Below are 27,950 nucleotides of genomic sequence, written 5' to 3'. Positions count from 1 at the left end.
AAAATCTACACACAGTGGAAATATGCCAACACATGTAGAGAATTAGAAAGATTGAGGGATATAAACATATAAACATACAGATGCTGGGCAGGGAGGTTATCACGTCTTAGGCTTTCACATGGCCCATAGAAATGCTTTATGGAACATTGGTAGGTGTGGGCAAACAGGCCACATATATTCCTGATCATTTTGGCATGCCACTTTTCATACAATACCATGCTGAGATTATATACTTACTGAAGAGCCTATAGGCAGAATGATGAGGCAGAGAGTCACATTGCATTATATTGTCATTCAAAGTGCCAGTGATGCAGACATCACTCAGAAGAGGAGGCTCCATTTCCCAATGTCGGCCAAGATGAGCTTCCTGTGGCTTTACGGCTGTGGGCTGTAGGTGCATACAGAAGATCACACAGTACTCATCAAGAAGCCTGAATGATGTGGTACATTATCACTTGTCTACTTTTCCACTGGACATCACTTTGAAAGTTTCCTTGTGGCAAACACTTCCCAAATAAAGATTTGTTTACTTCCTTTATTAGTTCAGAGGATGTCATTGTTTCTGGTCAGACCAGCATACATTGTCTAGCCTTTGTTCCCTTTGGGGGTTGTGGCAAAATAATACCTGTCACTCCAGCTCATAAAAGTCTAGCAGCCCAGATGGGAACACAGTAACAGTACAGAAAAACATTTTTAGAAGGCCTAATGCACTTACCTTTTAAATTACATCCCACTTGCTCATTCACCAGAGATCTTTTCCTCCATCAGGTTTCAGGTATTTTTAATCAACCTGTATCAAAGGTATCATGACACATTCCCTGGAGCAGGCGAGACTTGAATCCAAGCCTCCTGGTTTAGAGGTAGGGACGCTACTGCTGTACCACAAGAGTCCTCTCCAGCAGTTTCAGTTATTTTTAATCAACTTGCTCAGATTCCGTTAGGTTTAACCTCAAACATACCTTGAGCATCGTGTCAGTCTTGAACTGAACATGCATGTCGCTTTTTTGAATAGATGTGGATTGGAAGGAATGCCAGCTATACTGCCTATAGCATTTACCTTTGGTTTCATCAAACTTTTACGGCTTGTTCCATTTAGCAATTAAATAATTAATACAACATGATTTTTATTTCAGAAGCATAGAATGATATAAAACAGAAGTAAACCATTGGTCCATCAACATTAAGGAACGGTTCTACTTCATCTAAGTAGACCATTCAGTTTATTCCTACCCTTCTGCAGTGGTATCATATTGAATGATACTATCCAATTAATCTCCATGCAAACAAATACACATGCATTTAAAGAGAATAAAACAATGCCAGGATAATTCACATCCTTGCATGTTAGCTCTCTCAGTACAATATCTCCCGATGGTGCCCAGACTATATACCAATCTCATGACAGCAGAAAGCCCTTCTTAATCCTTTTCTATCCTTTTTTTATCTCAGGATTCACTGCAGCAGCTGAGGACTTTGGATTGTGAGCCACAAAGACAGAGAGATGTTGCTGGAGCTGTGTTAAGCAGCACAGTCTTCAGATCACCAGTGCTATGAGGAGCAGAGAAAATGTCACTCAACATTTGGATGCTTTGCTTTTTGTGTTTTGGCGATCTGTCTGTGACTTTCTGCTCGTGCCCTTCTCAATGCATTTGCACTTTCCAGAATTACAGTGGTGAACACATGACAAGGTATCTCAGCATTTCAACTTTGGGTTTAAATTGGGAGAGATATCTAATTATTTTATAACTGAAACTGCATAGTTGTACAATTGAAATTGTCCTTTCCCAAAATTCCATGCACTTAATTTATCATTTCTAATGTTCAACATATTTACTTCCGAAGAGATTAATTTTAGTTGTGCTTTTCTAATAGATTTCTAGCAGTATCTGCCATAATATCAATTTATATATGTATACTTTGTACTGAGGTAAATTGTAGAATATCATTGCATATTTTTGGAAACATTTTACAATGCTCAAAAAAGCACTGAGGATAACTTTGCTGTATTTCAATTTCCTCAATATTTAATATTTGACATTGTATTTTATTCTACAATACAATTTTTACTCCTTATCTGCATTGTCTATACTAAAAGAAAATTATAAATATTGAAATCATGTTTAATTCAGGAAACTATTATGAATTTCTTTGATTGATGTCAGCTCTGAGGTAATTTCTTCTGAGCTGTCGACCTAGTGAATTAAGTCTTAATTAGTCAAGACATTTCCATTTCTACAGATTAAATGTGAAGCTCCATCATACTTTCATTGAGGCACTTACATTTAAATTACTTCTCCAAAGTGCATATTACTGACAAATACATATTGCGTTTGATAATAAATAATAAAATTTAAGAGAAGGTAAAGAAAATTGAGCTAGATTAGAATCCTTACAGTATGGAAACAGGCCGTTCAGCCCAAAATATCCACACTGACCCTCTGAAGAACATCCTACCCAGACCCATTCCCCTAACTAGTGCACCTAACCTACATTTCCCTGAACACCATGGGCAATTTAGCATGATCAAATCACCCTAACCTGCACATCTTTGGACTGTGGGAGGAAACAGAGCTCCCAGAGGAAATCCACACAGACACAGGGAGAACATAAAAACTCCACACAGACAGTCACCTGAGGCTGGAATTGAACCCAGCTCCCTGGTACTATGAGACAGCAGTGCTAACCACTGAGCCACCATGCCACCCAATTGGCTGCCATAACTCAAATGGAATGTGGTAAGAACTTCTTTGAGCACCACTCCTGACTTGTCTTTGCTGTTTCTGGCATTTTTCAGCTGAAGTTAAATCAAGATTAGTACAACCATTCCTAATTGATGGATGTATATCCTATATTACATTTCCTATTATTCATGCCTCATTAATGCTCAGTGTAAGAGAATATCTGTCTAAACCTGGTTCTGAGCAGCAGAGAGCTACTTGCAAACAAGTGAAGCTTTTTGGACCAAATTTCCTTCAGTTGGTAGTGAAGCTAGAGGCCAAGCAAGCCCAATGCCAGAATTCAGCTAAGACTGAAATGAGGACAACACAATTGGTATCCAGGAATAGGGAGAGCTAAATCTTCTCCTTCACTTCAGGGATGGAAAAACTATTGGTATGATGAGGACTTGTCTTTGCTCTCATAGCCCTCACTTTTCATGGTAGATCAACTGGCTGCTCCACACTGCCTCGGTCCACATTACTCAGACATATTACAGGAGAATTGATAACACTCAGTGTCACAGCAGCTTTCAAGCAAAGATGGGAGAAAACTGGATCACAAACAAGCAAAAAAAATTACCATGCTGTGTTCTCTGCAACTAAAAAGTTTGTTTAGTTGTCACATGTAATGAATAATTAAACTAACAAGAGATTCTCTTTACTTTCAGGACTGTGCTTTGTAATGACCCTGAAATGACTCTGTTTCCAAACAATATTCCAGCTGAAACTGTAAAACTAGTGATTGAGAAAACATTAATTAAACAAATTCCCACCCAAGCTTTCTCTTCTACCTCCAGTCTGGAGTACATTTGGCTGTCCAGTAACTCCATCAGCAGCTTTGACAGACAGAGTCTGCAGAGTGTAATCGGTCTGAAGGAACTTCGTCTGGATAGAAATGCACTTGCAACTTTTCCATGGGAAGCCCTTTCTTATTTGCCACAACTCTGGCTCCTTGACTTACATGACAATGTTCTTCAATCATTCCCGAGCCAAGCAGCCACTTATTTAAGAAATATCATCTACCTGGATTTATCAGGAAACCAGCTGACTACCTTGTCAATCAAAGTGATTTCCATCTGGCTGACTGCTCCAAAGGTGTGCCGTGCAACTTCATCAACCGACAATTCAAAACGCATCATAGGTAAGCACAAAGAATGCCCTATCTCTGCTGTGCAGTAGACTCATTTGTAAAAACCCATCAATAATGTTTCATTCTCATAAAAGGTAGATCTTTAGCTAATTTATTGACATAATTCTCCATTAAAATAATACATTTTGATTGGTGATTAGTTTCTTAAGCAAGCAATTTTAGAGAAAGCTGCAGTGTCACATGTAACAACAGAAATGTAATATTCCTCTGTTATGCATTTGCTTTTCACTATGGCAAGTGTCTCTCTGCTATACTCTTACCTCAACTTCTTTATTTTGAATCATTTGACTGGCTCAAATCATTAAGTTTACTTCTATATATATGTTAATTTTCTTTTACCTCAAGTTATGAGTTTTGTTGACTATGAGTTTTAACTGATTGCTGGTGCAATGTATTTTGAATTTGAGGTTATCCTTCTGTTTGTATAAAGTGACGCTGAAACAACTCTTAATCATCACACCTGATATGGTGCTCATAACTCAACAACAAGGACAAACACCTCTATAATGCAAAATAATAGGCAACACTGTGGTAATTATATACCCCACTTGCCTTTTCGTCATCATGATTCAGAACACACTGAAGAAACTATTAGGACTGTATTCAATTGCCAATACATAAAAACCTGCAATATTGTATGTTTTCCTGTACAGTATACCCAATATGTTCAGATTTACCACAACATAAATTAGGAGTCCAATTGATTTAATATAATTCCTCAGCATATGCTTATTTATAATACTTTATTTTTCATGTACCTGACTTCAATCAAAGAGGGAATATAGATATAAGGTCAGTTAAAGTCCCACACTTCTCCTTGGCAAATGTCAATGTTTGCTGTTATTGCACTTAAATTTACAAATAAACAAATTAATGTCATAAAATTAGCAACTAAAGACAATGTGACTACAAACAATAGATTGTATACATTCATGTAAAATTTTAGTTACATCACTTATTAATTTTTTCGTAACAATTATGATCAAATGAATGTAGGGACCATTTTAATATTTCTCATAACCACCTTAAGATTGGGTGTTACACAACTTTGCAAAGGCAATAAGATATACAAACAAGAGTAGGTCATTTGACTCCTTGAATCTGCTCCACTATTCAACGGGAGCATGGCTGATCCACCAGTCCTCACATCAACTTTCCTTCCCTTTCACCAAAACATTTGATTCCCCTACTAATCAAGCATCTATTTATCTCAGCCTTATAAATATACAAAAGGACAATGCCCAACAGATATCTGTAGCAAAGATTCAAAAGACTCAAAACCTTCTGAGTGAAGAAATTCCTCCACACCTAAGTCTTGAATTGATGCCCCTTAATTCTGAAACTAAACCCTCTGATTCTAGGCTCTCCCGTAAGGGGAAACATCCTCTAAACATTTACCCTGTCAAGCATCGCAATAATCCTATGTTTCAATGAAATCACCTCTCATTCTTCTAAATTCCAGAAAGTAGAATCCCAATCTGTTTAATCTTTATTCCAGAACAGGGATCATCTGAGTGAACTTTCACTGAACTGCCTCCAATGAAATTATATCTTTTTTTAAATAGAGGGGACTAAAATTGCTCACAGTTCTCCAGATGTGGTCTCATCAGCACCTTGTACAGTTGCAGTAAAATTTCCCTACTCTTTACACCCAACCCTATTGAAATAAGGGCCAACATTCCATTAGTTTTCCTGATTATCTGCTGTGCCTGTGTGCTAGCTTTCTGTGTTTCATATACCCAAAACCCTTTGTGTTGCAACTTTCTACAGTTTTTCTCATTTAAATAATATTCTGTGCTTTTGTTCTCAATGAACAATTTTGCATTTTCCCACATTGTACTTCATTTGCCAACATTTTGCCCACTTAACTTAAACTTTCAATATCTCTGTAAATTGTCTGTACCCCTTTCGTAACCTGCCTTTCCACCTTTTTTTTTGTTCTGTTATGTTACTTGTTGGGAGGGTAGAATATTCAATCAAATATGAACTTTAATGTTTTTCACGTGATGAGTTTGCTATTCTGAAGTAATGTGGCAATGAGAACAGTACAACTGAGATGGCGTTTCCTGCCAGAGTAAATATCAACTTGGTTTTCTGCTCCTCATCAGTGCCCTGGAAAAGACACAAGGTGAGGATATCACAGTAGTTGGCTGCATTACCCTCCAGAGTGTAATACTTTACTGAGGCACACTGCATGATGACTGATTGGTCCCTTGGACTATCAGAAACTGTGAGATAACAACTCACATCAAAACTTCAGAAGAGCTGAAAGCCTTGCTGTGCAGGCAGGATCAATAATTTAAAAATGTGTATCTAAAATATTTAAAATTTTAATATACTAAAATGAAAGAATTTATATCCAACAGTGCAGATCCACATGTTTTGCAATCCTTTCCTCTGAACGAAATGTACACTTGTTCCTTTCAATAGGACTACATGGCAACCCTTGGAAATGTGACTGCAGATTATCAGAACTAGTTCATTTGGTCAAGAGGAATGGTTTAACTACAGCTTTGATGGACCCTGGATTAAAGTGCACATGGCCAGAAAACCTCTCTGAATCCCAACTCAGCAGCATTGACCTAAAAAAGTGCCAGAGTCCAACAATTCATGCCGTGGAAAGTAAAGTGACCACAGTCATGGGAAGAATTGTCTCACTATATTGTGTCGCTACAGGGGTTCCCATTCCAGACATTAGTTGGCTTAGATTGGATAATATCCTGTTGAATGATACAGGTAGGTCTCTGGTCAAATAAAGCCATTTTTTAACTGTTTTTAGTTAAAAAAACTAAACTCTGATACTAAGGAAGCATTAAGCTCCAATATATACCCAACTGTTACTTACTTATACTAATCTCAATAAATACTGTGATTACATTTTTCAGTCAGCCTTCACTGAAGAGATTAGCACATTGATTATAGCCAGTACACATGTTGAAAGATTATCAATCAAGAATAGATTTTTACAAAATATTTGGGCATGTTACTGCAACCAGAAGGGAATGATCTATTTTTAGATAACAATTTAAAACTTTTAGGTTTGCTCTCATAATTTAACGTTGGATCCTTCCAATAAAATATTGTCTTACAATTACACCTAGTTGACCATCTTATATTGCATAATCCATGTGTTCTATATGTCCATAAATATTGTATGACTTTAAAAGTTTACTTCACACTGCTGCAGAGGCAAATGTTCTGTTTCCGATAAGCTTTGCCTTTACATTAAACTTTGATGTTTCTTAAACTTAGATTAACCCAGCTAAATAGAATTAAGGATTGTAATTTCTCATTGGGGCATAGGAACAGGAATAGGACATTTATCCTCATAAGCATGTTCTGCCATCCAGTTATGTCATGATTGATTTGTATCTTAACTCCATTTACCTATCTGGGTTCCATAACCCTTAATTCGCTCCCGAACAAAGTCTTACCATTAGATTGCCTGCTATAATTTACCTGTAAATGTTTGTGAAATATGCAAGCTGTGGCAGTTGATCAAAGCCTTGAAATTCTACTGTGTAAAGCAATGTACGTTAATGTGAAACACATGTGTCTTTTAATTTGAAGCTGCCTTCTGACATATCTTTTTAAGACCACAGTTCAAGAACTCACCATTACCTTCTCAAAGTAACCAGGGACAAGCAATAAACCCTGGTCCAGTCTGCGGCACCCAAAATTCATTAAAAAATTCCTATTTTAACGTGCACTTCGGTGGTTGATTTAAGCTATTGTATTGGCTGACTGACAGGAAACAGAATATTGGTCTGGGAAGGTTTGTAGTGGAAGTCCCCAAGGTCAGTGTTGAGAGTCTTGCATTTTCTGCTAAATATTAACTTCTTAAATATATAGTACAATTTCAAAATTACAAATGATATGGAACTTGGCAGCATTGTCAACCATGAAGGGGATCATGTAGAAATTCAGATGAACATACACAGGTACAGGGTGGTTATGCAGCAGATAAAGATCAATGCAGAGAATGTGAGGTGATAGCTTTGTATAGAAGAACATGGAGAGACAATATAAAATAAAATAAATAACTCTAAAGGAAATGTAAGGTTGGAAGGTCCTCGGTGTAAATGTGCACAAATCATAAAGGTGGCAGGAGAGGTTGAGTTAATAGAACATACTGTATATGAAACTCTATTAATGGGGACACAGTGTATAAGAGCAAGGAAGTTATATTGAAGTTATGTAAGTCACTCCTTCAGCTTCTGCTGGAATATTGCACCCAGTTCTGGGCACTGCACTTTCAAAAAATAAGGGGAGGCATGGATGAGTGTACAGAAGTTTACCAGAATGGTTACAGAGATGAGGGCAATTATGAAGGTATGTTGGAGAAATTGGGACTGTTTAGCTCAGGGAAGAGAAGCTAAGTGATCTCTTTCAAGTATTCAAGATCAAGATAGAGTAAATAGAAGGAAATTGTTCCCATTCATGAAAGGATCAAGGATGAGTGGCAACAGATTTAAAGTAATTAGTGAAAAATAACAAAAATGATATAGAGTCATAGAGATGTACAGCATGGAAACAGACCCTTCGGTCCAACCCAACCAGATATCCCAACCCAATCTTGTCCCACCTGCCAGCACCCAGCCTATATCCCTCCAAACCCTTCTTATTCATATACCCATCCAAATGCCTTTTAAATGTTGCAATTGTACCAGCCTCCACCACTTCCTCTGGCAGCTCATTCCATACACATACCACCCTCTGCATGAAAAAGCTGCCCCTTTGGTCTCTTTTATATCTTTCCCCTCTCACTACAACAAAAATATTTTTCATGCTGTGAGTGGTTAAGGTATGGAATGTACTGCTTGAGAGTGTGGAGATATTCAAAAGGGAATTAGATAGTTATTGTGAAAAGAAACAATGTGCAGGCTCACTGGGAGAATGCAGGAGAATGGCACTAAATGAATTGTTCATTCAGAGAGCTCGCACAGACAAGATAGGCTGAATGATTTTTTTCTTCTGCACTGTAATAATTCCTGTGATTCATCTTGAAAATTTGTGATGTTTAAGTACAATTGTTAATTGCAAATTTTAACCTTCAAGTCAGAAGAACCCATTATGACATGAAAGTCTTTTCTCTCTTTTATCAAGATTATTTTGCACCTGTAATGGAGAGTTCCAATATTTGCCAGCAATTTCTATAGACAACACTAGTTGATGAGGAACAACAGCAGGCACATTTAAATGTATTTCATTTTTAATCCAGAAAAAGCACATATTCTTGTAACTTCCAACTCAAATATAAAATGCTGCAAATGTTGTGTTTTACAGTAATACAGGACAATTCTCATGAGAGATTGAAGTGGTCTGCACTCAGTCTATCAACTACATCCCATCAGGATTCTGGAATATATTTGTGCAGAGCCAGTAATTTGGTGGGTACATCAAATGCTTCGATTTCCCTTCTTGTGGTGAACTCTGCCATTGCATTAGCACCAATCAAAACCACACCCAAAAGAACATGCTTCAGAAAAATGAGGAAGCTCATGGCCAAGTATGTGACTGCACTGACCACCACAGTATCACCAAGGGAGTCATCAGGGATCTTTCATGGTATAAATGGGACAGATTACTTCCTCATGCCTAACCACCAGGTTAAACCAAATGAAGATGCATCAGAAATTTTTTCACAGGTTATGGATCCTCCACAAGTTAGTGGCTTATTGGAAAAGCGAAGAAGTGCTGATGATTTTTCTGACAATATTACATCTAGTCCTTCTTCAACTCAGCCAGAAGCAGACTGTCTGGTCAGAACTGTTAGAGTTATAGGGGGTACCTATCATAGTGTTTCCCTGGCTTGGAGATCTCCAAAGGCTACAAATATCACAATCTTTAGCATTCTATACACTACTTTCGGTGAAAGGGAAATGCGAAGAATAAATGTGAGTCCTGGAAAGACCAAAATCACCATTGGTGGTTTAATGCCACAGACCAAGTATATTGTTTGCATTTGTCTCAAAGGCCTCATTCCCAAGAAGGAACAGTGCGTAATTTTCTCCACAGATGAAGTAGCTAATGCAAGTGGGACACAGAAACTAATTAACCTGGTGGTGATCACTGTGGCCTGTGTTATTGTGGTCCCTCTCACTCTCATTGTCTGCTGTGGAGCACTGAAGAGGCGCTGCAGAAAGTTTCTGATTAAGCCACCAGAAGAGGGTTTCCAAAATGACTCATACGTCACGTTTGAGAGTCTGTCAACAGGGCCCAAACCCAGCGGTGCTGAAGGAGAATATCAGACTCGCCACAATAAAGATGAGTCTAATCGACTTCTCTCACCAAGATCCAGTTTAGATTCTGAAGAAGCAACAAACAGTGAAGTACAACAGCATGAATATTTCTGCTGATCGACTCATATGCATTTGGATCAATCAAACTTGTTCATCTGAATGGACATACCATTAGCAAATAAACTAACTTCTCACTATTTCCCCTGCCAAAAGGCTAATCAAATCTAAGCCCCATATTCCAGAATTTCAACATGACTAATACATGTACAGAAAGTTTAGATTCCCTACAGTATAGAAACAGGCCCTCCAGCCCAACAAGTCCACACTGACCCCCCGAAGAGTAACCATTTCCCTCTGACTAGTGCACTTAACACTATGGGCAATTTAGCATGGCTAATCCACCTAACCTGCACATCTTTGGACTGTGGGAGGAAACCAGAGCACCTGAAGGAAACCCATGCAGACACGGGGAGGATGTGCAAACTCCACACAGACAGTCGCTCAAGGTGGGAATCAAACACAGGTCCCTGCACAGTGAGGCAGCAATGCTAACCACTGAGCCACCATGCTGCCCCGTGAGCAACAATAAGGCAACAATAAACCATGATCCTTGGATTCTTTGTGAAGGCAATACAGTTTTGAAGAAATTTTAGGAATGGAGAACTAGTTAGTATTATGACCTCTTTCGCCATGTGCAGCTATAAATCTCATACCCAACAGTGTCTGTATTTTTGATTGTTAATTTAAGATCAACAAGAATATCACCTTCCAGAAATTAAAGACTTCCTGCCTTGGGGTGTCAGTGTCAATATCACACATTTCCAGTCAAATACAGCACAGCAAAGCCCGAAGCTGAATGAATTTCCTTCCAGCTGACTCCTACACCGTGCCTCAACCTTGGATCTTTTTCCAATCTCCTAACCAACCATCCTTGACCTCCTGAGTAACATTTCCAAATATCTATATGTTAAATTGATCCAGACCATATTGTGAACATTACACTCAGCAAAGCACGCTATCAAACCATAAATCAAGATTTGGTTTGAACCCAGCATTGAAAGTTCAATCTCTAAGCTCTTGCTTCCCTGGATATATTAACCCCTCCACTTCATTGCTTGGCTCATCTGAATGTCTGTTTACATTCTGTAAGGAAGAAATTCCATCCAATATATCTTTCAAACAGTAGATAGGTTCTTTCGTTATCCTGTTTCTGCATCAAACTATGATATTGTTTCAGTGTCCTTGTCTGTACACCTTGCCTAAGAAAAGCTTTATGTAACAGAATGGGTAGCAACAGTTTTAACATTACTGTTGTACTTCCGATGGCTAACAGTTGTGCATTTTATTTATGTTGTTATATAACAATTTGGTGTGTGAATGTTTTACAGCAATACTTGCTGCTTTCTTTTGCTCTGTTCTGTTGCTTTGATGAAAGAAATTACTTTGAAGGTGCATTTTGTAATTGGCTCAGAACATCTGAACATTTGCCACTCAGCCAACTTACACATATCATCAGTACAATAAATGTTAGAATCCCAGTAGTATCTGAAAGGAGTGATTTTCTTGATTGAAATGTTTAGCTTGTTTATTACAATGTGAAAAATGGCAAATCTGATCTTCAGACCACTTTGTGCAGAGCTATGCAAGTTTGGCCAAAACATCAATTGAGCTATTTATCAGCAGCATATCCAACTAAAGGAAACCATGCTACATGTAGTGTCACTGTACAGAAAGTTCTCTACTTTGAAGTCTTACCATAGGACTTTCCTTCTCAACCTCTTCCCTCGCCTGAGGTCTGTTGGCCCTCAGGTTAAATCACCACCAGTTGCTTCTCTCAAATGAGAGCAGCCCCTATGTTCTAGTATTCAAACACTACCTTAAACTTTGAAACTGAAAATGAAACTTCATATAGTCCAAGCCCTTTTTTCCAATATTATTGGGGAACACATGAACATTGGAATAGATGGACTTCATTTCACCCTTGAGCTTGTTCTGGCATTCAGTGAGATTATGGATCACCTGTGACCCAACTCCACATAGCCATCTTTGCTCCGTATCCCTTCATACCTTTGGTTAACAATAATCTATCGAAATCAGATTTAAAATTAGTAACTGAGCCATCAATAATTATGCAGAGTTCCAAATTTCTACTGCCCTTTGGATTTTGAAATTTTCTGAATTAGAAGTTCTCTTAAAAGCAGACTCAAAACTTTAGACTACAAACCCTTTCCCTCAACACTCCAACCAGCAAGAAAAATGCCTCATTTATTTTACCCAACTCCTTTTAATATCTTAAAAACTTGAAATGAAACCATTCCCTCACCTTCTACTTAAAATGGAATACAACCAAACAACAATGCACTGCAGGTTGTGCCAGGGAGTGAATATATATTCATGCATACCTTAGCATGGGGTAATTGGAAGGATTCACATCTATAAAATAAAGTGCACCAGGAACTAGACGTTACCAGAATCTCTGAGGAACAGATAGTGATGACACGCAACATATTATATAGTGTGTTGGGAAAAAGTATTTTTTTTTATTTTGCTAATTTTGACATTATATGACACTAGGTTTCTGCATCTTTCTGTGGATTACGAAGCAGAATTGATACTTCTTATAGTCATAGAGTCGTAGAGGTGTACAGCATGGAAACAGACCCTTCAGTCTAACCTGTCCATGCTGCCAGCACTTGGCCCATATCTCTCTAAACCCTTCCTATTCATATACCCATTCAATGCCTTTTAAATGTTGCAATTGTACCAGCCTCCACCACTTCCTCTGGCAGCCCAATCCATACACGTACCACCCTTTGCGTGAAAGCCTTAGGTCTCTTTGAGATCTTTCTCCTCTCACGTTAAACCTATGCCCTCTAGTTCTGAACTCCCCCTACTGACAAACCTAAGCTATCACAGCAGACATTCCCAGCTAAAGAAAAAACATGTAATCTTACCAATAAATTCTGCAACATATGTCAAGCTTATAAAAGATTATAACAACGTGAAGCAATTATTTTAAGCTTTCCTGGCTTTTGTGTATGTTTTAGACTTAAGGTAGTCAAGATTCAAATGTTTTTCTTGGTACCTTTTAGAAAACCTTCCCAGTTGGTCTCAATACATTTTCAAATTATACAAGGTAGGGAAATTATTTTTAAGTAAGTTGAATATAGGGTATTATTTTCTTTTAAGAAAGGAAATATTATGAACAATGATAGGTGCACCTTTGTATTACAGAATACTCAGGGAAAAATATGAAAGCAGGAAACCAATTTTAAGAACATTACCTGAACATACAGGAAATCATGGTTTCACTCTGGCCAACACATTTCCCATAATTCCTTTATTGAGCACTTAGTGCTTCACCTTTTTGAGACAATGCCTATACACCATGCATTTTATCTAAATCACCCACTGCCTTGAGACTGTTTTTCATGTAAAACCTTTCCAAGGGTTTTCTGAGGGCAGTATTTTATTGTCAAAATGTGGAGTATAAATCTAAGGTCATCTTGTTGAACTTTGTAGTGCATTTGCAAGGTTACGCAATGAATAAGGCAAATGACTTTGAGTAGGACCAAATGGCCATCAAAACCAAGTGAGGCAGAGAAGGACAATGTGGCTGATCCAAATTGACATAAAATTGAACCTGGAGAGATTACAAAGTTTCAAAAAGAAGAGAATGAGAAGACAGCCAGTAGTTATAAATGAAGGAGGAATAGGATGGAACAGTTAACCAATTCTAAACAATCATTGCAAGTTGAATCAAGCATGCAGGACAAACAAACATAGGTACAATCAAAGTTAAAGCTCCATTTAGGATCAATTGCAGGGATCACTTTGTCAGGTAAGGAGTGATCAATACTGAGATAATAGATTTTTAAAAGTTAATTTATGAGATGTGGATATCATTCGGTCTGCCAGCATTTATCACCCATCCCTAGTTGCCCTTGAGAAGGAGGAGGTAAGCAGCTTTCTTGAAACTTTGCCCTCATTTTGGTAGACCCACAATGCTTTCAATTTAGGATTTCAATATAGTGACAATGAAGGTATGGAGGTATATTTCCAAGTTGGGAGTGTGAGAGGCACAGAATGGAACTTGTGGGTGGCAAGGTTCCCATGTATCCACTACCCTAGATGGTGGTGGTCATGCGTTTGTAAGCAGCTGTCTAAGGAATCTTGGGAATTACAGTAGTGCATTTTGTGGATGGTACACATTTTGCTACTGAGCATCAGTAGTGGCGGGAGTGAACGCTTGAAGATGTAATGCCAATAAAGCAGGCTGATTTGTCATGGATGTTGTCAAGCTTCTTGAATTTTTTTGGAGCAGCAATCATTCAGGCAAATGGGGAGTGTTTCATCACACTCTTGACTTGTGGCTTGGAGATGGTGGACAGGCTTTGGGGATTATTTCAAGTCATAAAGTCATAGAGACTTACAGCACAGAAACAGACCCTTCAATCCAACTCGTCAATGCCGACCAGATATCTCAACCCAATCTAGTCCCACCTGCCAGCACTCGACCCATATCCCTCGAAACCCTTCCTATTCATATACCCATCTAGATGCTTTTTAAATGTTGCAATTGTGCTAGCCTCCACCACTTCCTCTGGCAGCTCATTCTGTACCACCCTCTGCATGAAAAAGTTGCCCCTTAGGTCTCTTTTGTAATTTGTCCTTCTCACCCTAAACCTATGCCCTCTTGTTATTTGCTGCAAGATTCTTTGCATCTGACCTGCTCTTGCAGCCAAAACATTTATATGGCTGGTTCTGTTCATTTCTGAATGATGGTTACCCCTAGGTATTGACATTGGAGAATTCAGCAATGATAATGCCAATAGATGTCACAGGGTGATAATTGGATTCTCACTTGTTGGAAGTGGTTAATGTATGGCATAAATTATAGTTAGGGCCAGATATTAGATCTAAAATCATCTGCGGTCTTCAGGGCATTTGGATGCTGTAATGTGGATGTGGGGCTGAAGGTAGGTGGGATTGAGATGGGTGGGAAAACTTAGTTTTCTGAGGAAGGGTGAATGAAAAAAGCCAAACACTTCCTTCATTCTTGTGTTTTAGTATTGTTAAAAAACAGATTGCCTGCTCACTAATACAATACTGCTTGTAGGATCTTCTGTAGAAAATAGCTACTGCAAATTTTAAAGCAATTCCTTGTACATTAAGACAGGTGGCATGTTTTTAAAAACATGATAAAGTGTTATATAAATGCAAAAATGTCTTTATATTAAAGATTCAGAATTCATATTGGCCTGCAATTTTGGATTCTCATCAAAATAAGACACCAGCAGTCAGAATACTGGAAGAATTAACTAATTGCCACTTCTAGGCAAATATTTCATGTTTATTCCCAGACTGGGTCAGACACAGAATAATGAATCTCATCCTCTTTCTGTCCTTTGCTGTTTCAGAGAAAATCAACTGCAAGAGCACTTGAGATTTCTATTTCTCACAGCAGCTCTCTCAATTATTTGAGACTGCCACTTCTGTGCAAAATTAAACTTTTGAGTTTTGTCTACCATCAGGAATTAGATTTTACTAATTTCATTCAGGATTCTTACAGAAAATATTGCATGAAAAATTGCATCATTAGAGGTGAAAGCCCTGCTTTCAAGTGTGAAGGCATGTTATTCATTTTTGCCACTCTAACTCTTGAATTCCATGAAACAATTCCCCTACCAACTCATATAGTCTGGGGATTCTCCTTATGATCCATAACTGTCAAGGTAAACTCTTAAAGTTCTGTTATAATTTTGTTTGGAGTATATTCATTGTTTGTAAAGGGTTACAATGACAGGCAGGTAAACATCTTTTATCTAAGTTAAAAATCACACAACACCAGGTTATAGACCAACAGGTTTATTTGAAAGTACTAGCTTTCAGGGCACTGCTCCTTCATCAGATAACTTGTGCGAGTTTTAACTTTGTCCCCCCCCCCCCCAGTCCAACTTCGGCACCTCTGCATCTATTAGTCTACACAGCCTATCTAACCAAGAGAGACTAGATAGATTGGGGTTATTTTACTTATAGCAGAAAAGGCTGACGTTGGATCTGATTGTATAAACTTCTGAGGTACATAGTCGGGGTAGGTAGGAGGAACTTTTTCCCTTAGTAGAGGTGTCAATCAAGAGTAGCAAAATTTTAAATTACGGAGCAGGAGATTTAGAGGGGATTTGAGGATTTTCATTTCACCCAGAGGGTTGTGGATACCCGAGATTCACTGCCTAAAAGGGTGGTAGAGGCAGGATTCATCAAGACATTTAAGACTATTTAGATGAAACTTGAAATGACACAGCATACAAGGCTGTGAAGGTAGGTGGGATTGAGTTGGGTGGGAAAACTTAGTTTTCTGAGGAAGGGTGAATGAAAAAAGCCAACCACTTCCTTCATTCTTGTGTTTTTGCATTGTTAAAAAACAGATTTCCTGCTCACTAAGTTCTGGAAAATGGGATTAGAATAAATGGATGCTTGATGATCAGCATGGACATGATGGGCCAAAGGGCTTCTTTCAATGCTCTAAAAACCTCGATGTGTTCTGATCAGATTTTATACAAGTACACAATCAAGAATGTGAAGGCACCAGATTAGTGAGGACTGTATCCAATGGAATTTTAGAAGAATGAGGGGGAAATCTCATTGAAACCTATATAATTCTAACAGGACTGGACAGGGTAACTGCAGGAAAGATGTTTGCAATGAATGGGATGTCCAGAACCAGGGGTCACAGTCTAAGGATATGAGGTAGGCCATTTAGATCTGAGATGAGGGGAATTATCTTCACCTATAGAGTGGTCAGTCTGTAGAATTTTCTACTAGAGAAAGTGGTTGAGGCCAAACCACTAAATGATTTCAAGGTGTTATGTATAGTTCTTAGGGCTAAAGGGATCAAACTGTGTTAGGAGAAACAGGAACATGGTACTGAGTTGAATGATCAACAATGATCATATTGAAAGATAAATGAAAAAGACATTTTTGTTTTTGCCTAGAGAGTTGGTTCGTGTGTGGAATTAACTTCCAGAGGAAATGGTGGATGTGGGTACAGTTACAGTGTTTAAAAGGCATTGGGTAAGCACATGATTAAGAAATGTTTGGAGGGATATGGGCCCTCCACTTAGGTGGATCTCTCCTGCTCCTCAGATGCTGCCTGACTTGCTGTGCTTTTCTAGCACCCCACACTCAACTCTGATCTCCAGCATCTGCAGTCCTCACTTTCTCCTTTGGGATTATGGTCAACATGGACTGGTTGGACTGAAGGGTCTGTTTCCTTGCTGTATGATTCTTTAACTCAATGAATGGTGGAGAAAACTTGAAGGCCTGAATGGCCTAGTCCTGCTCTTATTTTTGAAGTTTATATGTAGCTGAGGACATAAGAAAATGAACATTCCACAATTTATTCCATAAAATAGTTGATTGCACAGTTGCACAATTTTAAACGAATGCTGTCTTGCATGTTTTGACTTCTTAAGCACTTCATGCTGCCCTGTGTATGATCGTGTAGTTTGTGCTGTCCATGTAGCACCCTCGGTCCTGGAGGAACGCTATCTCATTCTTACTGTATTAGTTGTATATGGTAGAAATGACAAATAAAGCTACTGTTGACACTTGGCTCTTGCATAATGTGGTGATTAGGGGATTGTCTCTCTTGGCAATACCCATTTCATCCATAAAGCCTCTTTTGGAAAGGTTTGGTAACTCTGATGAGAATCTATTTGGTATTCATTGCTGTAAAATTCACTCTGGGTTTTACCCCTTTTAGGCAGGAGCTTGTTAGAATTTGGTGTTTCAGTGCTTCTCAAACTCCTCATAAACACTTGTCTACTGGACACTGTTGTTAATTGCATTTCTTGACCATTCCCATTTTCTGAATTGTTGCAATGAAAACACTTTCAAATTTGGAGAAATCTGTTTTCAACTTACACCACTGTAATGATGCATAAGACTTCCAGGAATCAGTAATTTTACAATAAACAAAAACTGAAATTTCTAGCGAAAAACAACAGGTCTGGCAGCATCTGTGGAGAGAAATCAGACTTCACATTTCAAGTCCAGTTTTTAGCTGCTTTGGTTTGACATCCTCTGGAGTATGATTCCAGATATCCCTGGTTTTCCCAGCATTTATTGCCCATCCTGAATTGCTCTGAGGGTATTTAAGAGTCAATCATATTACTGTGGGTCTGAAGTCACATGTACACCAAAACAGGTAAGGATGGCATTTTCCTTCTCTAAAGGAAGAGTGTTCATTAAAGGGCATTTGTGAATCAAATGGTTTTTTCCTGACTACTGGCAATGGTCATCATCAGACTCCTATCTCCAGAATTGTATTGAATTCAAATTCCACAAATGCCTTGGTGGGATGTGACCCCAGGGCATTACCTTAGTCTCTGGATTAATAGGGAAAAAGTGAGGACTGGAGATGCTGGAGAGTTGGAGTCAAAAAGGGTGGCGCTGAAAAAGCACAGCACAGGTCAAGCAGCATCCTGATGAAGGGCTTATCATACAATCCCTACAGTGTGGAAACAGGCCAGTTGGACAAACAAGTCCACACCGACCCTCCAAAGAGTACCCCACCCAGACCATTCCCCTACCCTATTACTCTACATTTACCCCTGACCCATGCACCTAACCTACACATCCTTAAACACAATGGGTAATTGAGCATGGCTAATTCACCTAACCTGAACATCTTTGGATTGTGGGATGCAGCTGGGGCACCCAGAGGAAACCCACGCAGACATGTGGAGAGTGTGCAAACTCTACACAGACAGCTACCCGAGACTGGAATCGAACCCGGGTCCTTGGTGCTATGGTGCTCAGTGTGAGCCACTGAGCCACTTATGCCTGAAACAGTGATTTGCCAGCTCCTCAAATGCTGGCTGACCTGCTGTGCTTTTCCAGCGCTGCCCTTTTCAACTCTCTGGATTAACAGTCCAGTGATAATACCACTAGGGTGTTAGCTCCCCTTAATTCACCTCATTTCACAACCAATGTGTAACATTCCACAGAGGAGTCCCCATGCACCTAACCTACACATCCTTAAACACAATGGGTAATTGAGCATGGCTAATTCACCTAACACAATGGGACTGGAATCGAACCCGGGTCCTTGGTGCTATGGTGCTCAGTGTGAGCCACTGAGCCACTTATGCCTGAAACAGTGATTTGCCAGCTCCTCAGATGTTGGCTGACCTGCTGTGCTTTTCCAGCGCCGCCCTTTTCAACTCTCTGGATTAACAGTCCAGTGATAATACCATTAGGCTGTTAGCTCCCCTTAATTCACCTCATTTCACAACCAATGTGTAACATTCCGCACAGGAGTCCTCCTATTTGACTTTCATCTAATTATCTGGAGGCTTTATGCTTTCTCCGCCCCCTCTATAAAGAGTATTCCATTATCCAGAGATATGAATAGCTCTTCTACATAGGACCACCCAAAGTTTCAGTGTGGTAACAGCCAGAAAGGTTAGCTCAGTGCAGCTTGAGGGAGAACAAACCGCAGAGAGAGTGGCTAGCACCTGTTTTATTTCTTCATGCTTGGTGATTGGATTTCCAAAAGAACGGCACAAGAGGAGGGAGAAATGTCAGAGAACATCAGGAGAGATCTGGCACTGTCCTTCATGCGTTTGGAAGCCTAATTGAACAGCTGACAGAGGAATAATGGTTTAGAAATTAAACATAGATATGTTGCCCTAGTTATTTCGACATTCCAATGGCAACATGCACTTCAGATTATAGCCGAGCCCAGTGCTCCCGGGATATATTGAGATCAGAAGTCACATCACACCAGGTTATAGTCCAACAGGTTTATTAGAAATCACAAGCTTCTGAGTGCTGCTCTTTCATCAGGTGAAGTGAAGAGAAGCACACAGGCGCAGAATTTATAATCAGAGAGATCAAAAGATCATAGAAATGGTGTGAGTTTAGTGTCCACAGGCTGAATATTAAGTCTCTATAGATGATCAAGAGTGTCTGACTGTGTGAGTAAAATGACAACAACTGAATAGCCAGTGAAGGCATGACCTATAATCTTATTAATTGAAGCAGAGAGACAATTACAAAAAAAAGGTCATGCTAGAGATAAGCCAAATGACTGGAATAACATAGTCATAACCATACTAACAAGTGATCCAAAACTGTACAAACTAATTAAGGTAGAGAGATCATAACAATTTATCAAGGCAATGGTGCAAAACAGGATGGTAAGAAAATGTTTACATGCACAAAACAGTATGGTACGGTCACATATAGTGTAACATGAACCCAAGATCATGGCTGAGGCTGTCTTTATGGGTACAGAACTTAGCTATCAATTTCTGCTTGGCGATTCTGTGTATTTCAAGGGCTGCCTTGGAGGACACTTGCTCAAAGATAGGAGGCTGAATGCCCTTGACCACTGAAGTGTTAAAATTAATGTCAAATGGGAGGGAAGATTCCTGTCTGGCGATGGTTGCATGGTGCCCATTTGTCCATTGTCATTGTGTCTGCATGGTCCTGCCAATATACTATGCCTCGGGGCATACTTGCCTGCAACATAAGAAATAGACAACATTAGCTGACTTATATGAGTGTTCCCACATGTGATGGTAGTATCCATGTCGATGATTTGACATGTTATGCAGACGTTGCAATGGCAGGGTTGTGTGATGTTGTGGTCAATGTTGTCCTGGGCAGTTAACTGGGCAGAATGATGAACTGTTTAAGGTTTGGTGGTTGTTTGAAGGTGAGAAGTGGAGATGTAGGAATGATCTTGGTCAGATGTTCATCATCATCAGTGACATGTTGAAGGCTGCAAAGAACACGGTTTAGTTTCTCCACTCCAGGGAAGTACTGGATGGTGAAGGATACTCTATCGGTCGAGTGCTGTGTCTGTCTTTTGAGGAGATAATTATAGTTGTTTGCTGTGGCATTTTGGAACTGGTGATCGATGAGTTGAGCATCGTATCCCGTTCTTATGGGGGCATCTGTCAACATTTTTTTTATTGCCTGTCGTGTCCTCTTCATCTGAACAGATCCTGTGTACATGCAGGGCTTGTCTGCAGGAGATGGCTTCTTTAATATGTTTACCGTGGAAGCTGATTTTGACACCATCACTTTGATAACTCATTATGATCTCTCTACCTTAATTAGTTTGTTCAGTTTTGGATTTCTTGTTACTTTGGTTAGACCCTTATACCTATCATGTTATTCCATCCATTTGGTTTGTCTCCAGCACCACCTTTTTAAAAGTTTTTTGTAATTATCTCTCTACCTCAATTAATCAGGTAATAGGTCATCCGTTCACTGGCTATTCAGCTGTTGACATTTTGCTCACACAATCGGACACTTTTGATCACCTGCAGAGACTTATTCAACCAGTGGACACTCACACAACTTGTATGATCTTGCTGATTATAAATTCTGTGCCTGTGTGCTCCTCCTCACTTCACCTGATGAAAGAACAGCTCTCTGAAAGCTTGTGATTTCAAATAAATTTGATTGACCATAACCTGGTTTGGTGTTACTTTTGAACTTGTCCATCCCAGTCCAACACCTGCACCTCCACATCAGAGACAGGTAGAACCTGTTCTACAGCCATAACTGCTAAAGCCACTGCCCAAAGCTTACACTACAATAGCTAGTGTTAAAGTACTTAATTGACTGCAAAGCCTTTGGGATCGCCTGAAATTGAGAAATATGCTAAATAAATAGAAATCTTTTCTTTTATAGCAGCCACTAAACATTTCCTTTAGCTAGCGTTTGCACCAATTAGTATACATCTCCGAAATGGAACTAATATTATAGAAATTTAGCTGTCATCAATACGATTTCATAAGTCAGTTACAGGATGATGTATATCTTGTCCAGGCTCTGTAAAGGGGATACACTATAAATAAGGCCCACGTACACAGTGATTAAAGCAAAATACTGGGGATGTTGGAAATCTGAAACAGAACGTGTTAGCAAAACTCAGCAGGTCTGGCAGTGTCTGTGGAGAAATAGAGATTTAACGTTCGGAGTCTAATATGACCCTTCAGAGGAAGGATATAACCCCCCGCCCCTCAGATCGCATTTATCTGAAAGCGGGTCACCTAAAACGTACATTTGAAAAACGAAGAGGAACGAACCAGGTGCGGCTTAGAGTTGAATTTGAGCAGCATGGATGTGTCGTGTTTGTTTCAGATCAACGCTAAGAAGTCGGAATGAATTTCGTTTACAATTTGGTTTTGTAACACCGCGATTCCCCAATCGATTAAAATAAACATCAATATATTCCAGTAAATTGAGCAATCTTATTCGGTTCTGGAGGACTAGCCGGTTTGCTCTGGAGAATGAAAGTAGGACTTTATCTTATTTTCGCCGACACATCTTGCCTTCCGCCCAGCCCAAAGTTGCGTCAGATAGGATTACTGTTAATGTGATTCGATATAATCTCTAACTATAGACAGGTCTGGTGTGAAGCCAAACGCTTTGCCTACGTTGAAGCAATCATGGACATAATTTGGAATATGTTCTTTCTTCTGCTGGTCTGTTGTACAAAACCAACAGCTGCTTCTTGTGTGTCAGAATGTTATTGTAGGAATGACAGCTTTGGAAGGTGATAGCAAGTTCCTATTGCTATCTCAATACCATTTCGTAAAATTTGCCATATTCTCTTTTTTTTTTAACCAGAAAGGATAGTTTGTAAATGCCTGTATCTTTTTTGCTTTGCAGAAGTCTGATCTGCATGCCTTCCTCTTTGCAGAGAATACCAGAGAATATTCCACACGATGTTAGAAAGATCCGAATCGAAAACTCCCGTCTGGCAGAACTACCTCGTGGTGCATTCTCCAGAGTCCGTGCCTTGGAATACCTGTGGTTGAATTTTAACCAGATCACGCTCATGCATGTGAAGAGCCTGCAGCATTTGCACAATCTGTCCGAGCTGAGGCTGCAAGGGAACAAACTGCGTTCAGTACCATGGACAGCTTTCCAGGATTGTCCGGCTTTGAAGATTTTGGATCTGAAGCACAATCGATTGGACGTCCTCCCAGAATACGCATTGAGGCATCTCATCAACCTGACCTTCCTGGACGTATCTTTCAACCAACTCACGGTGATTTCTCAAGATGTGTTCTCAAACTGGTCAGTTTATCAGAGAAGCCAGCAGCCTCGGGATCAGGGGAACAGCCATTCCAACGCAGTGCTAGCCCTTCATGATAACCCGTGGCTCTGCGACTGCCGCCTTAAAGGTTTTGTGCACTTTATCAAATCCATCAGCCCCCCTTTGATTTTGATGAACTCTTACCTAACGTGTTCAGGCCCGGAGTCCAGGACCGGGAAATTTTTCTACGAGGTGGAACTAAAGAGTTGCTTTAAACCGTTAGCAACGGCCGCGGTCAGGAACATGAGCGTTTCACTCGGAGACGAGGTCCATTTATTTTGTGAGGCTAAAGGAAATCCTACCCCTACTGTGTGGTGGACAAATGGTGGGAAGATCATTCGGAAGTTTAATGGTATGACCAACAAGCTATTGTGAGGATCTGCAAGTTACCTTTTTGTTTGCATGTACAATAGCAATTAAACTATACTCAGAATGAAAGTTTCCTTTTTTTTGAGATAGCTGTTGAATCTAATAGTTTAGGATACAGAGCACAAAAAGGATACATTGATGATCTATAATTGCATTACATTACTCTTATTTCCAGAAATAATGTTGCCAAATCATTGATAACGAATAATATTGTCACACTTCCTGTAATTTTGATGTTTGCTTCCTGTCACAATTGGTCCCATTTTGTTGCTAACAACCATCTTGATACAAAACAGCAGACCCTAAAATTCACCAGGAGGAAAGCCTTGAGATTTGTAGCTGTATCAATGTAAATCCGATATGTCACATCAATGCAAACTATAGTTTCTAGGTCTGTAGTGAGCTGACAGAAATTTACAGAGTTTAATTTCTGATTAGTGAACAATTAAAGCACCAGAACATGTGGCTATCAAGATCATAGAAGTTGAACTTAATGCACTTTGGACTACTTTCATCCAGGAATCCCTACATTCCCAGACATAAATTGATTTGTCAGAACAAGCAGTTTACCATTCAGTGATTTTGCTGTTCTGACCCTCAACTCAATCTAACTCCTACATTAATGACATCACAATTGGGTAACATTTTCACTCATCCAGTGGCTTGCCCTTGTGCAATATGTCATGAAATAAGCTGAGCAAAGTAGAGTGCAAATGTGTAATGTTGAAAGGATTTATTACAAACATTTATGACACTCTCTAACTGGTTTTAAAGTCAACGTACTATTGTGTCACAACTTCATTTGTTCATTCATACATCAAATTGGGTGTCACTTTACTGACTGCCACTCTTGAGTCAATACAATAATCTCAGGTGCAAAGAAACTGTGATTTCAGTACTTCATTCAGGATATGGAATCCTTCCAAACTTTTCAGTACATTTAAAATGGGAATTTTAAGTTCGGGTGTAACATTTGGACAACTTTCATTTGTGCTTCTGACCTAATGCATTTTAATTCGAACCCAAGACATAGTCGTAGTTTTAAAAATATCTAAATAGTTGGTAGGAGAGTTTGGGCAATTAACAAATTCCAACCACTCACTCATGACATTACAAATGAAACTAAGAAGGCCAAATCTGTGAACTCACTCACATTTCAATACACCTTTTTGTTACATTCAGGTTGACATACAAATAATGTCATGTAATGAATACAAAACAATGATCACTTACATTTATATAGAGCCTTTCACAATTACAGGCACACCAAAGCACTTTGCAGTCAATTAAGTACTTTTTGAAGTGTAGTCATTGCTAAAATGTAGGAAATGTCATGCCCAATTTACAGACAAAAAATTCCAATAAACAACAATCTTTCAACAACAGACCATTTGCTCTTGTCATGTTGATTGAGTGATAAATGTTGAGCAGGAAACTAATAAAATTATTCTCATGCAGTTGGTCAAGATAGTGCCATGGGATCTTTTTACCTGACTTGGAAAACAAGACCTCAATTGAACAACATTTTTTGTAAAAAAATGCTCCTCTGACAGTGCAGCATTCCCTCAATAATGCTCTGGAGTGCCAGCCTCGACCTTTTGTGAAAGGAAAACACTAGTCCATATAAATAAATTTAAGACAGTTTGGGCTGTGGCCTTTATTATTATCATTTGTGGTGAGATTTGATGGTGAGATTATTACAGCCTTTCTAAAATTAATGCATATTTTACATTATTAGCTATGGAAATTATGTAATGTAATCTTTTGAGATGACCAATGGATATATAAATTCAACATGTATTTCAGTAGTATTGATTAACCTCATCTCTTGTTTCACATTAAGTCTAAATGCCAAGATTTTTGTAGTATTTTAGTTACTTACATTAGAAATGCAGAATGTTTACTATTATTGGAGATAACCTTGGCTGATAATTTGTGGGACGCTTCACTGCAGAGTTATTTCAACATCCATAACAATACCATTTATTCTACCATAACCATTTTTGTTGCATGTATTTTACTATATTGGATGTGGAAGCTATTTTTTGGTTGTCTGCTCCTCAGCATTGTCAAAATTTGTGCCTCTCTCAAGTAATTTCGCATGGTACACAAGTACTTTGACTTGAATTAATAAACACATCTTTGTTTTATTATTACAGTGTCTTTTGCAAATATTGATGAAGAAACAGTAAAGTCAGAGTTGGTGATTCCATCAGCTCAGAGTACCAATGAAGGAAGTTACATCTGCATTACTACAAACTATCTTGGAAACTCATCCGTGCAGATCCTGGTAAACATTTTAACTTCAGAGTCTTTGGGTACCCAATCATCCATGGCCCCGACAGCTTTTGAAGAAGAGAATGTTTATATAGATGTGAGGATTGCAAAGCAAACAGTCTATGGCATAACCCTAGAGTGGTATGCAGCAACTCAGAACCCTGCTGAGACCTGGTACACCCTGCACTTTGGGAAATTCGAAGACGCTAAAAAGGAAATGATTTATATTGGACCAGGAGTAAATACTTATTCTGTTAACGATCTGTTCCCAGCAACAAAATACAAGGTGTGTGTTACACTGAGGAATCAGCCTCCGAAGAGAGGTCAATGCATTATATTTGTTACCGGCAATGACATTAGTGAACTGGAGCAAAGGGAGAAACTCATTCACATTATAGTCATTGTTTGTGCCATGATTCTGGCAGTCCCGGCTGGAATGTATGCTTGTACAACAGAAACACGTTTCAGCTGCTTTGATAAATGCAGCAAGTTTTGTCGAAGACAAAGACGAGAGAAAACACTGAAAACAAGAACACAGGATGTCACCTTTGACAGCCTGCAGACAGGTAGTGATGCTGAGCTTTGCAACAGAAATTCCAAGGAAGACAGGAGAAGACGTAAAAAATCAGAAGACAAAACCCATAAGGTCAAAACGGAGCACAAAAATAGTGATGAATTATATTAAGCAGAACTACTATTAACTTGCTTTAGTCAAAATTTATTTATCCACCAGTGAATATTTTGTACTTGGGGCTGAATGCCCTGGCTACATTGAACATCTGCTGCCAATGTGGCACAGTTATTTTGGTCCTAGTTAAAGCATCTGTTATTGCAATTTACTTTAGGCATTCAGATTGATAGTCATGATGAAGCAGAACAAAAGTCTTGCTGATCTCCTGGGGTATTAGGAGTGCTGTCTTTTGGAAAAGTGGAAGGAGAGAGTGAACGCAATTTTATCACTTTAAAGTTTTGTATCTAACATTTGGAATTAGTATTATAAATGAATGAAAACACTTACATCAAGTTGGGAAGCAGAGAAGTGTGGAGTTAATTGGAGAATAGGTTCTCCCCGAGGAATACCAGCTAAGGAACAGGAAAACGTAGAATAAAGAATGAACAATGGTGTCACTGACGTGGGTTGTGGTTATAACACGATAGCTTTACATATACAATTTCAGCAATGAGTGTGGGCATAGAAATTCATAATGAAATGAATATAAATGTAAGATTTTGGGTATTATTTTTAGGTATATTCATGCACATTAATATTTTCTATCCAAGGGCTTACTTCACTGTTGACATTGGATCCTGTTAGCTTAATTTCGTCAAATGCAGCTAAAAGGAAATTAATTCAAAGCACACAGTCTTACTTTTCTAAGTTAATGAAAAGCAGTCAGGAAGATGAGAAGGCCTGGATATTTTATGGTTTTTCAAGACTAACAAAATAACTATCAAAAAGCAGTTGATAATGGTAGAGCTGTAAACTGGCAAATGTATTAATAAAGATGGTTCACAGTTGAAAAAAACGTTTTAATGTTACTTATTACATCCCAAAGTGCATTATTTTCATCAAATCAATTTTTGAGTAAGTAAACTATCATAGGAATAAAATCAGTTTAGTATACATCCAATCAAGGAATAGATCTTCTCAGTCAGTGCAACAACAATGCAGCAGAGAGATAAACTATAAAGAATCAGAGATGGAGTTTGACAACTATTAGTGAGTATAGCATAATTGATAACAGCAAAGGGATTAATATGAATCACTGGTAACTCCAAGATCAAAAACAGAAGGCAGTCAAGATGATTGAATACTCTTGGTTTGTTAAAAAGTGAGAATGACAGGATTGGTGAACATATGTTCATTTAGGATTTCAACAAAATAGCAATCAAGATAACTTAATCTTGAATAAAAAAGATGCAAAGCAAGTAAAAGTGTTACCTTTCTGGTCATGACTTGGAATTGCCGGTGTTGGAATGGGGTGGACAAAGTTAAAAATCAGAGTTGAAAAGTGTGGTGCTGGAAAAGCGCACAGGCCAGGCAGCATCCGAGGAGCAGGAGAATCGAC

General features: G+C 38.8%; 2 protein-coding genes across 4 annotated transcripts; both read left to right on the top strand.

Moving 5' to 3' along the window:
- The first annotated feature begins 1,483 nt into the window (after positions 1-1,483).
- LOC122541873 (leucine-rich repeat, immunoglobulin-like domain and transmembrane domain-containing protein 1) lies at positions 1,484-10,456 on the top strand. Its single transcript, XM_043679029.1, has 3 exons — positions 1,484-1,688; positions 3,386-3,858; positions 9,154-10,456. The coding sequence occupies exons 1-3, from the start codon at positions 1,567-1,569 to the stop codon at positions 10,224-10,226; spliced, it is 1,668 nt and encodes a 555-aa protein (XP_043534964.1). The 5' UTR covers positions 1,484-1,566; the 3' UTR covers positions 10,227-10,456.
- Positions 6,580-27,918, top strand: lrit2 (leucine-rich repeat, immunoglobulin-like and transmembrane domains 2). 3 transcript variants are annotated; one of them, XM_043679027.1, is made up of 3 exons: positions 6,580-6,603; positions 22,837-23,587; positions 25,764-27,918. In XM_043679027.1, exons 1-3 carry the CDS (start codon positions 6,595-6,597, stop codon positions 26,564-26,566), a joined length of 1,563 nt encoding a protein of 520 aa, XP_043534962.1. In that variant the 5' UTR covers positions 6,580-6,594; the 3' UTR covers positions 26,567-27,918. The 3 variants fall into 3 exon arrangements, with proteins under 3 accessions (XP_043534962.1, XP_043534961.1, XP_043534963.1); XM_043679026.1 differs by lacking the exon at positions 6,580-6,603 and adding an exon at positions 22,475-22,689 and having other exon boundaries at positions 22,806-23,587; XM_043679028.1 differs by lacking the exon at positions 6,580-6,603 and adding an exon at positions 22,598-22,689.
- The last annotated feature ends 32 nt before the right edge of the window (positions 27,919-27,950 follow it).

Source organism: Chiloscyllium plagiosum, chromosome 38 (genome assembly GCF_004010195.1).
Source record: "Chiloscyllium plagiosum isolate BGI_BamShark_2017 chromosome 38, ASM401019v2, whole genome shotgun sequence".
In the NCBI taxonomy this organism is placed as follows: domain Eukaryota; kingdom Metazoa; phylum Chordata; class Chondrichthyes; order Orectolobiformes; family Hemiscylliidae; genus Chiloscyllium; species Chiloscyllium plagiosum.
The sequence above is the reverse complement of the archived record's forward strand: the minus strand, read 5'-3'. Positions and strand labels throughout refer to the sequence as shown.